The following is a 13,672-nucleotide window of genomic DNA, read 5'->3' on the forward strand; positions in this document are numbered from 1 at the left end:
GTAAAAATTGCACATGTAATTTTTTGTCGTAATCATGACTTCAGAAGTGGGAATTATCAAATTTACGATAGCACATGAATTCAGCATTATTCTCCGGCCATTAGACTTAGAAGAACAGAACAAGTAGATACAGCAATTATTTCCATACAACTCTCCGAGCTCTCGCAGTTGGTGAAAAACAGATCAGACGGGCTGGAAAAGTTGATTGGCGAAAATATGTGGCTGATTAAACATATGAAAGAATATTGGCAGGAATACGGAATGAATCTCTGGAATGATGGAAACCATTGAGTTTGTCTGCAGCGAGGTCAAAAGTTTGAAAGAAAGAGTTGACTTATTGACTCACGCACAAAGAAGAAAGAGGCTAATTTCGTCGAGCGAGAAAAACGCCTGGCTCATTTAAAGGCCTACACTCGTAAATGGAACCTGAGAATCCACGGAATTCCAGAGAAAGAGAGAATGTCCGCCAGGAGGTTTGTGCCAATGCCTTCTACAACAATTTAAGGATAATGTCCCCAGTGTAGTTGATGTAGCACATCAACTTGGCTGTGTTAATCCAAATAATAAAGGCAGAGGAATTGTCTTTCAATTCACCTCGTGTTTTTATCAAGATGGCATCTGGCATGCCAGCAAGGATGCTGACTTTCTGACTGAGAACCGCCTGAAAATCATGGAAGACTTGTCACCAGCTGATAGAATGAGAAGGATTAAGTTATGGCCCACAGTTGAAAAAGCCTGAAAAGAGAAGGCTTTTTTCGTCAGTGGATGTGCATTTGTAGAGTCTAAATTTTAGTGGAACTAATTTCTGCTTTAACTGCTGTTTTGCTGACTTGATCTTGGGATTGATATGTGCGTCATTTCTAGGACTTGCATCATCCTGAACCTTTTTTTTTGTCCTCTGAGCGCTTATTCTATATGACCATTTTAAAAAGGAAATAAGACTTTATTTAAAAGAAAACTGTAGAGAAAGCTGCTTACATGTAGGCTACACAGGGAAAGTAACAGTACTTTCATTAACATTGAATTAAATGTAAACACAACTTTTGTGTCTTTATCAGCTTTTCTGCATATATACTGTCCCTGATAATAATCACACATGCACTTACCACTTGCTCCGTTAATATAAATCAGTTTTAATGAATGAAATGAATGATTTGCTCTAACTGTTGCTCTGCTCTTCGTCAACACGCGCTTGCACCACTTGCTGGTGAGGTTGACTAACAGCAGATGGAGATTATGCTCAGTACTCTACTGCTTTTCCTGCAGTTCCCGGATGTGAAATATTGAAATTTGAACCACTGAATTTGTGGACGCAAAATAAAATGGACCGAAAATTGCCTGCTGAATATTATAGGTTGTATTTTTAAACAGAATGAATATTTTGGAAGTGAAATGTGAAATCTGAAAGGTGAATATGGATTATTGCATTTTTAACAATGAAAATGTGTGTGAAATGTTTTGAATTGAAATATTCACAGCGTAAATATACAACTATGTTGAATTTCAGCCCATAAAAATGCAAGCCCTAAAAATACAATGCATTAAAATACAAGCACGGTTAATGCAATGCATATTTTTTTCAAGTAGTGCAATTCAAGATGATTTTTGTTTCAAAAACATATGGCACTATTTTACTTCCATAGGCACCTTTTTAACATTTTTCTACAGAGTATTTTTACTCTTTATGTCAGGGGCTAATACCATTAATTCCTAAGCCCAATAAAGATCCCTTTTAATACAAAACTGGCATCCAACTTCCTTATTGAACATTGATTATAAAAGTATTGCCCATATATAATATATGCTTAATTTTAGATATGTTAGATTACTCAGATCTTATTTCCACTGATAGTTTTATCCTCTTTCTTGACTATTACAAAGCGTTTGATTGTTTAGAACACAATTTTATGTTACAGGCCTTACAAAGAATTGGTTTTGGTATTTTATTTTATTTATTTTTTTTGTGCAAAATGTGTTAAAATTAGATTGGTGTAAGACAAGGTTGCCCTATCTCCTATACCTTTCATAATAGCTACACGATTTAAATCTACACTCTAAAAAATGCTGGGTTGTTTCAACCCAAATTTGGGTCAAATATGGACAAACCGCAACCATTGTCCATATTTGACCCAAATTTGGGTTGGAAAAAACCCAGCATTTTTTAGAGTGTAATGACATATTAAAGAGAGTCCCGTGAAGGGAATTTCTATAGTAGCCTACAGAATTAATTGGCCAACTGGCAGGTGATATAGCGTTGTTTCTAAAGATGCCTCTCAGATCCCAATTGCTTTAACCTCTCTTCTATCTTTTTCAAATGCTTCTGGCCTTGTGCTTAATATTAATAAATGTAAGTTACTCCCAATTAAAAAATGTGCTACATCCTCTATCTGTAATATTCCTGTTAAAGAGAGCATTACTATCATGATCCCAGTGTTGTGCCTGTTTTGTATGGACTTTTATGTTGAAGGGTTTTATGTTCCTATTGTTTCTTCATTCCTGTGTCCTGTTCCTGTGACCATGTTTGTAGTTTTCCCTGTTGATTAGTGTTCCCCAGGTGTGTTGTTACTTGTTATCTTGTTTGCCCCTGTGTTTCACTTGTTCTCTGTCAAGTGTTAGATGTAGATGTTTGCTGTTCCTTGTGGTCCTTGTTTCCTAGTGTTATGTTGTTGCTGCTTTATGTTCATTATTGTTTGTTTGTTTGATCATCATCTCTGCCTGCTTCCTTTCTTGATTCCTCCACTGTGTTACAGAACAGCTGACCAATAATGGATCCAGCAGTGAGACTTATGCGTCTCCAGCAAGGACAAATGCTTTTGGCTTGGGGGACTTATCAAGCATAGTTTTTCGCCACACAATTTTTTTTATATAGGCCTATTTGGAATAACTGTAATATTCTACATAAGAGGAAATCCTTGTTTCTTGAAAATTGGTTCAGTAATGGAGTGATGTTAGTGAACCAGCTGTTTGACAATGATGGTAATTTATTCAACTTCTCAGATTTAATTTTGAGATACCAATTTCCATTATCTAGGAAAGAATTTAATCTAGTTTTCAAGGCCATCTCTTTGGAAATTTGTTTGCTCTTCAGAAACAACAATAGTGGCTCAATGATTTCTGTTTGTCCCTCCAGCATTGAATCCACTGTGGTTGGTTCTGTTTGCTTCTCTGTACAAAAAATCAAATTACAAAATCAGGTCTTTATTTTTGAACCTTGTCACCTCATTTCCATCCATCATCTCTTATTAGAACAACATTTTTGATAATATTAAGTGGTCTCCCTCAAAACAAAAAATTCTTTTGTAATATGGTTTTATTCGGTTCTGTGCCGCCAACTCAACCCCCCCACCCCTTTTTTTTTTTTCACTTTTCTTTTACATTTCTTGGGAAATATTTTTCTATAGGTTAACTAGGCTTCTTTAAATAATTTCTCTTGTTGTCTATTGAGTCATAACTTATTTATTGTCTGAAAGATTGTTTGTGTGTTATTGTATCATCTTTCTGTTAAAATTGCAATTAAAAAAAAATCTATGACAAAAAAAAAAAAAGCATTCCAAGCAGACGTTAGCTGCAACTTGTAAACAAAAAAGGTAAAATGTGAGACTACAGATGTTTTCCTTTCTGTACATTAATGATTTGATAGGAATACAATGCTACACAAACCTTAATTTCATTCAGGAAGTTTCACCTCAGGACATTTCATCTCAGAACAGAAGAACTCAGAGCTGTTTTGGCAAAGATACCCAACATTGGGTTACATTGACCCAGCGCAGGGTAGGTATGTGAGGGGGTTCATCATTTGTATTGACAGTAAAAATGACCCAGCAGCTGGGTTACAAAAAATAAATTATAAAAAAATATTTTAAAAATAACCCAGTAAAAAGACCCAACAAGCTGAATCCATCATTTGGGTTAAAAAAAAAATAATTTAGTGCAGTTGCAGGATTTTTTATTATTTTTTAATAATAAAAACTAAAACTCTCAACTATACAATTTTCAGTCAAACATCAAAATCATGTTAGTTTAAAGCAGTTTGAAAATAAACTGTTTTTGTGAACTAAAATTCCAATAATATCATCATCATAAATTTTTAATGGCAGGTTCCATTGTTGTCATAAAATGTAAAACAGTAAAAACATCTAGCTGTGATAGCTAGCACACCCTTATTAGATATCTTGGCAAAAACTCTGAAATCTCCCAACACCGTGGATAGATCATGTATGATTTTACTGTTGCTAACTAAAGTCCGCAAATTTAATGTCAATATATGCAAGCTTAATCCACAAGAGGTCGCTAGCGCAGCATAGCTACCATAGACATTATAATTGAGCATAATTTTGTTCTTGAGAAATTGTTTGTCATTAAATTGTTTTATATTATGTGATCAATGTCTTATTTTATTAATTAATCGGCACTGTACAAGTAAAACGTTTTGCTTTCTTCAGAAGAGGCCGTGTTAAAATGAGAAAACACATAGGCCTATTCGAAAAATGTCAGCTACGTTGTATAAATATTTGCTTATGCATGTGTTCAAGCCTCTGGGAAATTACAGCATTTGAATAGCTGCTTTAATTGTCTCCCTCTGTACACTAAAAAGAATACTTTTTCCCATACAATAATAGGCTTATATGAATTTAATTCACTTTTCATAAAACATCTGCTGAATTAATAAATGTGAAAAAGCAGCTCCATCTACTATACTAAAAATAGGCTATAACTAGAAATAAAATGAAAATAAAATGTATTAAACTTGCTCTAACTTTTTAATATGAAGTCTTCAAATTAGGCTATGTGATTACAGGATTCATCCACAAGACGTCGTAAAAGACTATGATATTTGTGGTGACCAACAACACTTCTGGTTTGTGGTTGTCAACTGACTCTATCAGTGTTGGATGTTACAAAGACGTATATCCAGTCAGAAACGATGTTAAACTTAATGAGACTGCTGTACAGGGCCGTTTGTTCATCTCTTCCACTATACACCTGTGTTTGGCTGTGTTGCAACTCAAATTTAAGGAAATGTTTCTTGATTTCACCCAAAAATATCACTAAGTTTGTGAGGCGTTTCAGCTAAAATGAATCACTGCTGTCACGAGGACGCTGGCCAAGGAGCTTAAACGGTTTGGAGGAAAAGACTCGAAAAGGTAATAAATAAACACATCCAGGCTCTGGATGTGTTTATTATGGAGTTCACTGTAACAGAAATTATAGTTTCTTTCTTACTGTGACGTGTGAAACGACTTCTCAAACAAGAAAAAAATGTAGGGCGGGACACACTGATCTACATAAATTATGTTATTTAGATCAGTGGGCGGGACTCGATTTTGGCCTTGGGGAATTGATTGGATGGTTATAGTTTGCTATTGGTCGATCCCATGTGAGTGACAGGTGTCCCGCCCTCACGCCAGACGTTGCAAGAGGGAGGGGAAGGTAGGCTTGTTCGAAATGCATCGGCGCTGCGCAGACCGATCGGTGTATGACATCAACGTACCGCGAGAGCGATTCAAAAGCGTAAGGAGTCCTATGCTCTCCAATCGCTCTCGCGGTACTTTGATGTCAGACGCAGATCGGTCTGCGCAGCGCCGATGCATTTCGAACAATATTTTGATTGAAGATTACGAGGAATCATGAATTAAAATAAGAATGTTCACGGATAAAACATTTATAATAAATACTGCAATATTTATTTAAAATATAAGAATTGTTCATTTTGATTTCATGATGACTATCTAAGCATCATGAAAAAAGTAAAAAAAAAAAGTACTGTTTTTAGCATTTAAATAATATGTTACACTCATTTACTAACTTTCTCATACATAACGTGCTTTCTAAACGCTTATGCATGCCGTCCAATCAGAAAGTGTATCAATCCGCGCATATGGCTTTGTCCTAATGGACCGCTGTCTAAGCAAGCCTACGCGGAGGGATATTTGAGGGACTACACCCAGAGTGCCGTACAGCCGGGACTCTTTACTGCTCAAACTCACATTAGAGAAGGGGGCGTGCGGGACTTATAAATATACGGTATCCGCAAACTGAGACCGCACAAGACTGTCAGTCCCGTCTTTTCAGAACTAGCGTGAGAGCGTTTGAAATTAGAAGGCAAATATGTCGTCATGGCAGAGCTACGTGGATAACCTGATGTCGGATGGCAGCTGCCAGGACTCCGCCATTGTTGGGTGCAACTCGGACTCTAAATACGTGTGGGCAGCGCAGGAGGGGGGAACGTTCATAAACATCACGGTAAATAAGCGTTATTAACAGTTCGCTTTCTGCTGCATGTAGTCTTTGACTGAAAACTGCGGCTGTGTTTCGATAACTAGTAGACTGCCTACCAAGACAGCATTTTGGTCGGACTCATAATGTGCCTCTGAACTGCTGTTTAGTTGGAACCAAGGCGCAGAAATGCAGCTCAATTTAATATACATTAAATGCGGCTTGTTTTCCATCGCGTAGAAATGAAGTGTGATTAAAACGCGCCGAAATTAAGTGCTGTCTTTGTAGGCAGCTCTCAAGGTTTGGGAACACAGCCAGTGTTTCGATCAGCCTGTCAGACAGTTTATTAGAAATTCAGGGCCTGATCAGCTTGAATGGGAATGAAAGCTAACACATACTGGCTGACTAAAAGCAAATTGAACACCAGATCTTAATTTGGAGATGCTTTTCGCCCAGTATGAGAGTTTCTTCTATATGTTTTATTTATTTTTTTAAGGCTAAGTCTGTCTCTATATCATCGAGGTTAGCTGGATGTATTTAGCGAAAAATCGCGAAATACAGGGCGTTGTGACGTTGAAACTCAAGTGTCGAGCGTTAAAAGTTAAGGTTAGGGTTGAGAAGGATTAAAGACTTAAAGTTAAAGAAATGTGTTTGCAGTCATGAAGAGGGAGGTGATGTTAGTGCAAACAGGCCGATCCGATCGACCGGTCAGATTCGAAATTCACCAGACTACGTTCATGCACTTGTTTACGTGAATATACGCATCATTCAGCCGCAGAATGTGCGTAAAGTCTTTCTAGAATACGGGATCTTCGCATTACATGCCAGTCCAAGATGGCGCTCAATAAATGGGTGTTTAATTCATCTAATAGCAGCCTTTTTTATCACACAGTCCTTTACTTTCCCCAGCTTAATGGACGGCATTCAATTGATGCTTATACGGTTACTTTGTAAACATGGAATACAATAGTTTTTACATTTTTGTTAACAGATTAAGGAATAGTTAACCCAAAATTAAAATTCTTTTAAATTCTCAGTTCAATTTCTCACTCTCATGCCATTCCAAACCTGTAAGACTTTCTTTCTTCTGCGCAACACAAAAGAAGATATTTTTAAGAATGTTAACCAAATAGTTTTGGTGGCCATTGACTTCCATTGTATGATATTTCTGAAAACATCATCTTTGATCTTCCACAGAAGAAAGTCAATCATACAGGTTTGGAATGACAAGTGAATGAATGATGACAGAATTTTCATTTTGAGTTAACTATAATATGCAACAACAAATGTATAGTGTTCTGTAAAACAGGTTGCATCGTTTCCGATTCAGGTCTTTTGTATGTGCTTTTTTACATATAGAGCTGATTACCTTAAAAATCCATATATATTGCTGTCATTTCGTACTGCTGTTAACACTTTCTCCAACAAGCGGATGCGATGGTTCCTGTTTGTTCGTATGACATTCGGCATAAAGCCTATTGCAGGGTTCCTATGGTCATGGAAAACCTGGAAATGTTAGGGAATTTTAAAACTGATTTGAAGGTCTGGATATTTCAAAATCAAAGTTAATTTTTTTGTTGTTGTTGTTTGGCTCTGTTCTAAAACATTTAATCAGCTAGAAATTGCTCTTGGTGAGTAATTATAACAAGATTACAAAAAAAAAAAAACATTCATTAATCATAAAAGACTGAAAAAGTCATGTGAATTCAATGGTTAGAAGGTGAAGGAATCCTTATATTGGAGGTTGCCTGCAGTGCTGTAGGAATAGTAGTCTATTAAGGACTTATTGGTTGTAACCCATTACAACTGGGTTTACAATATGGAATATGGAACAGTTGTTGTGTGCTTTCAGACTTCATTTTATCTTTCTTGTAATAATTAAGGTAATTGTTTCTGAGGATCAAATGAACTAAATTGTTGTTGTAAGGCATCTCCGTGTAGTTCACCCAAAATTGAAAGTCACCTCATCTCGTCATGTTGCTCCAAACCTGTATGACTTCTACCGTTAAAGCTTGACGCCCTCAGTCAGTTTTACGGGTTTGGAATAGTTTCCTGTATTGCTATCCAAGTGTGAGTTTAAAAAGTTCTTAAGTTAAAGTTAAAGTTAGTTCAGACTGTGTCTATTGCCATACCAGCGCTTCCAAACCTTACTGAAAATAACATCAGATTGCTGATTCTCACCAAAGGGTAGCTGCTTTGTGGTGTGGCCTCAGGAAAAACGGCTCAGTAGATTCATAGTGAGCCAGTACAAACAAAGCTGCTGTGATGTTATGCAGAACAAACGACAATGAAACAAATAAAAAAACTGCATGTTCAGACTTGATCTGTCAGTATTTAACACAAAACCAATGTTTAATGTGATTAATGCATTCCGGTTTGAGGGTTAGGCAGAATGTTTCCCAGATATGTTGAGTAGAAGTTCCTTTTAAGGACACTGGTGCAAATCACCTCCGCTCAGCTGTGCTTTCATCATATTCCAGAAATATCCCTTTAAATTTTTTTGAGTACTCTAAAAATACACATCTATACAAATTTAATGATCAAAATAGAGCATATGTAGTCAGATGTAGTTTGTCAGTGTGAATATCAGTGTTTTCATTGTTGGAAGACAACTAGTCAAGACAAGTAGCTGTTGGGTTGTCTGCATGACTAGTTGACCAAAGGTGTGGTCACATTTACCGGTGCTCAGCAAATTTTCAAGATCAAAATCAGGTCCTTTCAAAAGGAATCCACTCTACGCTATTAACAAAGGACCTTTTTGCCCACAAATTTTTTGTAATGTGACTGTACCTTAAATGTGTGGTACATATTGTTGCTCAGCAAAATTTTGTAATTTCAGTAGGTGTCAGCGCAACCAGCAATTTCTATAGAAGGCGAAATTTTTTTTTGAAAATCAGATTTTTTGTCTCGAGTTCAAATTGGTCACGCAAATTCATCGCATTTGATTAACACAAGACAGCTTGGTTTAAAAATGACTTTGTTGTGAGCTGTGCTTCATGCATTTTACTAATATGACCACACCTTTAAAGACGCCTCATTAAAAATCAAAATTGAGTTGTCAGGCAGATGTCAGCACATAAAGAGGTTAAAATGTTTCCAGCAGCCCATAGTTTGTCTGTTTACATTTAAAGTGAAAATGTTGCACTATAATAATAGCCAGTTTCATTAACTGACTAGCCCACAATACTGACCAGTTACTACTTGGTAAGAAGGCCTTCATATACAACTGCATAATGAATCATAATGAATCTAACTTTTGTTACATTTTTAAGGACTCATTGAAGTCAAGTGCAAAGTGCGTGATGACAGATTTCTCTGTATCTTTAGTTTATCTAAATTATCTGCATGGATCGCTCCATAATTTATCGCACTCGTCTACCGGATTACCTACTTTTGTTGCTTTGCATTTGGCTGTTCATTAATTTATATTAAAATGTAAATGACTAGACAAGAAGATACAGTTCCATATTTAATATTGTGTCTTTTTTTTCCTTTCTAATATCAGCCAACAGAAATCGATGTCCTAGTAGGGAAAGACCGAGAAAGTTTCTTCACCAGTGGCCTAACTTTAGGTTCAAAGAAGTGCTCGGTTATCCGAGACAGTCTCCTAGTCGACAATGATTGGACAATGGACATAAGGACGAAGAGTCAAGGAGGAGAGCCAACATACAACATTACTGTCGGTAAAGCTGCCAAAGGTAGTATTGCTTTCTTATATTTTTTCACACAATTACTTTTTTATTCATAAAATGCCTACGTATGTTTTTTTTTTTTTTTTTTTTTTTTTGGTAGATGGTTGTAGATGTAGACGTCAACCTTTCCTCAATATATCTTTCATGAAGTTCATGCATCCTAACGGTTTTAAATACTTTATTTCATATGGGGCACTAGTAATAAGTGGAAATAAAGTTTTTAAATGGTTTGAAATCGTTTAAAGAGCTAAAAATAGACTTAATGGGAGACAAATGCCATTTAAATCCTTTAGAATTAGGTGTTACAAAGTGACAGACCAGTCCAGGACACAGTTAGGGTGAATAAAAAAATTGGGTTTGAAAGAAAGTTTTAGGTAATATTTCATCTAGAAATTATAATGTTTTATTATTTTTGACAAATACATTTATACCGCGGCCCTTTCTGTAGTAGCCGTTTTAATTGAAGTGTCCACATTATTTTATTTTTTTATTTTTTGGTGAAATATGACCCAAGCATTTATTTGAGAATCATGCATTTGCCAATATGAGTCATCTAAAAACATTTCATTAACTAGCTAGTCATTTTACACAGTTTCTGTTGATCATGAGACTTGAGCTCAAGTGTTGAGGAAGTCTCTGAGACCCGTTGAGGTACATTCCCTCTAATTTGCATGTGTTTCTGCTAATTGCATGTAAATTTTGGGTCTGTTGCTCTTTAAAATGTGAGAGGATTTCCTGGTAAAATAAAATGTTTCTTCATGAATCAATCTTTCATTTACCTCATGGCATGTATTGAGGAGAGGAACTAAACCTGCTTACCTACAATATGATTGAAGCGTTTTGATGTCCCATGCTTGAATTTAAATATTCAAATGAACAAGTTAACTGTTTGGTCATTACTGAACCAATCTAAATGGTAACACTATAATAACGTTCATTATATCACAGTGCTGTTAAATTCTTGATTCTGCTTGGCCGACAGACATTATAAGGTGTCGAACTGTGAAAGATCTACAGGTCTTCACGTTACAGCTCCATTTCACTTTAGCAAATTATTTCGCCTATTTCAAACAGCCCTACAGCCTACAACAGCAAAACAACCACGAAAAACTATAGTATAAAAATGGCAATTTACTTTCAGTATCTCCATAGGGCCAAGATGTGCAAGAAAGTAGTTATACATATAAGGATGAAAAACTTAATGTACTGAGATATAAACATGGAAATCTTAAGATGTGGTAATCGTGGTATAAGCGGGATAATTGAAAAAAAATTAATGGTGCATTACCACCTCGGATATGCATTAATTTTTAATAATAATTTAGCGGCCCGTCGTCAATCATTACTTAAGTTACATGTAATTTAAAGTACAAAGTTTTATTTTTTACATAATCAGTGCCACAAATAATCAGTGCTTATTAAAATTTTTTTATTAATGTTATTAAAAAGTGTTACCAGTTTATGCTAAATAAAGGTATGTCCTCTAGCCCGCAATCTTTCTCTCTGCATGCGTGTTATCTTGATCTCTTTCTGCTTTTTATTCTGTCCTTTCTCAGCTTGTTGATCTTTGTTTGGCTTTTTTCCAGGGCTGGGATTTCCCTGTCCTCTTAACTTCCTTTCTCTGTCTTTTTCTTTCAGTCTTGGTTCTTGTAATGGGCAAAGAAGGGGTCCACGGAGGCGGCTTGAATAAGAAGGCATATTCAATGGCAAAATACTTGAGAGATTCAGGATTTTAGCTTTTTTCTTGATCAAGTAGTGAAATTTAGGGAGGGGAAAAAAAAAAAGTCACCCACGTTCCCAAAATAAGCTGTGAAGATTTTTTTCCCCCATGAAACACATTTAAAGTTTTTGGACATCTTAATGGCAAGGAAGGGTAATGAATCTTGTGTCAACAATTGCATCCCTTTTTAAGTTGGGAAAGTTTCTTTTCCCCCGCCCCTCAAGTTGGTTGATTTTTGTTCTTGTTTTTTTCCTTGTGTGCTCCAGCATTGGTTATAGTCATGGGCAAGGAAGGTACCCATGGAGGGCTGCTCAACAAGAAAGCGTTTCAAATGGCTGAATACCTGAGGAAATCTGGATATTAAGACACCTGCCCACCTAGCTGCTCATTCTTACCAACGCTAACCTTTCTAGATGAGATTTGCTTCATCTATTTGTTTTCAACTCTAATTCCTTTTTTGTTCTACCCAAACCCACCCTTTCCCCAATTTCTTTATAACCCCATCCCATATGTCAATTTAATGTGATTAGTCCCATTTTGGCACTACGATTCCATTACTAAACATGACGCATTTAAGACAAAATGTAAGTGTGAAGACTTCATGTCTCATTTCTACTTATTCATGAGAAGAAAACAAAGATTTTGGGTGTTTAGTTTATTACCAAGGGCTTGAGCTAAACTCAAATTCCCTTTCCTAGGTCAAATCTGGGAAAGGTCAGCTGTATGCCTATCTTCGAGCCTACCGAATGGACCTTAGTCCGGATGGGTGGCATTTTTAATAGACAAAAAAAAGCGTCATTTTTATTAGCGTCAAATTAAGTATTCCATCTGCGCTAAAAAAAAAATGTCCATTTCTTTATTTTTCATTAACCCAAAGTTTGTCGTCATTGACGCTTCAACTCTAACTGTAGATGCGACACTTCCTGAATGACAGATTCATATTCTTTCCCTTTGTCACACTAACATTCATGGAGTGGGAGGTCAAGCTCTTAAATAGGTGGCGGTCCGTTAAGTGTAGTAATTTTTGGGCTGCAGGTAGCATTTTCTCCCATCAACCCTACTATTATGAATGATCATGGACATTCTGTCATTGCACTTATTTTGCTAGCTTATGTAATATATATATTTTTTTTTAATTTTCAAGACAGTGGGTATCCCGGTGTAAGTGCTTGGAGTATACAGCTTGAGTTCTTTTCAATTGGACCAATTTTCATCATTGCTTGGGTTATTTACACACTACATTGACCAACAAAACACTAACGTCTGGTTGCAAACAAGACTTCGGTCTTGTTTTGTCAGCCTCTCCAACACTCGATTTGAATTTAAACCCATGCAATCTCTTAATTGTGGGATAAATTGCCTTCGAGTCGTCAGTGATACAACTGTCTGTCAAAACTTAATGTTTTATCAAGTCCAAATGTTAAGTATGTCACTCTAATCATAATGTGTATTCTGTGCCATAATGTAGTGAGAATCTGTTGCTATTGATTCAAACAGCTTCCCAAATGATTCAATCAGTTCTTTGTTCAGGGGTTTTTAGTATCTACAAAAGTTCTGGCCTTGTGGGGTATTTGTACAGGTTCAAAACCTCTTGACTAGTTAATTTCTTGTTTCCCTGTACTCTTTTTCATACATCTTGGATACAGTCTGATATGTCTGATTTCATATGCATAAACCAAGAAATGCCATAAATTAATTTCACCACCTTGTTTACAGACAAATTAAATAAATCTATTCCAACCAAATTACTTGTTTCTTTTGTTGCATGTTATTTTAAAGGGGTCATTTCATGAGGATTTTTTTTTTCTTTTTTCCAAAAAAAAAAAAAAAAAAAAAAGTGTATATAATAGTCTTACACTAAAATGTCTTGTTTGTACAAACATTGGAAAATGTTAATGGAAATTGCAGAAAATAAAAAAAGTCTTATTTTAAACATAATGGAGAGGGTTGATAACAATTTTCACATTTTCCTCCATTTTTTTGAATGTTACATTAAAACAGAATTGGAAACTACCATATCTTCAGCCGTTATTAAAAAAAATTG

General features: G+C 35.9%; 1 protein-coding gene across 2 annotated transcripts; it reads left to right on the plus strand.

Annotated features, from left to right (window-relative positions):
• Positions 1 to 5,936: 5,936 nt before the first annotated feature.
• Positions 5,937 to 13,373, plus strand: pfn2b (profilin 2b). Of its 2 annotated transcripts, none has more exons than XM_051908520.1 (3): positions 5,937 to 6,243; positions 9,722 to 9,914; positions 11,547 to 13,373. In XM_051908520.1, exons 1-3 carry the CDS (start codon positions 6,109 to 6,111, stop codon positions 11,642 to 11,644), a joined length of 426 nt encoding a protein of 141 aa, XP_051764480.1. In that variant the 5' UTR covers positions 5,937 to 6,108; the 3' UTR covers positions 11,645 to 13,373. The 2 variants fall into 2 exon arrangements, with proteins under 2 accessions (XP_051764480.1, XP_051764479.1); XM_051908519.1 differs by having other exon boundaries at positions 5,939 to 6,243; positions 11,895 to 13,373.
• The last annotated feature ends 299 nt before the right edge of the window (positions 13,374 to 13,672 follow it).

The sequence above is a fragment of the Ctenopharyngodon idella genome, chromosome 10, assembly GCF_019924925.1.
Source record: "Ctenopharyngodon idella isolate HZGC_01 chromosome 10, HZGC01, whole genome shotgun sequence".
NCBI lineage: Eukaryota > Metazoa > Chordata > Actinopteri > Cypriniformes > Xenocyprididae > Ctenopharyngodon > Ctenopharyngodon idella.

Bases quoted from the DNA above. Each gene is read 5' to 3' on its own strand.
- pfn2b (XM_051908520.1), top strand. From the start codon at position 6,109: ATGTCGTCATGGCAGAGCTACGTGGATAACCTGATGTCGGATGGCAGC. The intron at 6,244-9,721 runs GTAAATAAGCGT...TTCTAATATCAG, and splicing joins GAACGTTCATAAACATCACG to CCAACAGAAATCGATGTCCT. The intron at 9,915-11,546 runs GTAGTATTGCTT...TTTTTCTTTCAG, and splicing joins TGTCGGTAAAGCTGCCAAAG to TCTTGGTTCTTGTAATGGGC.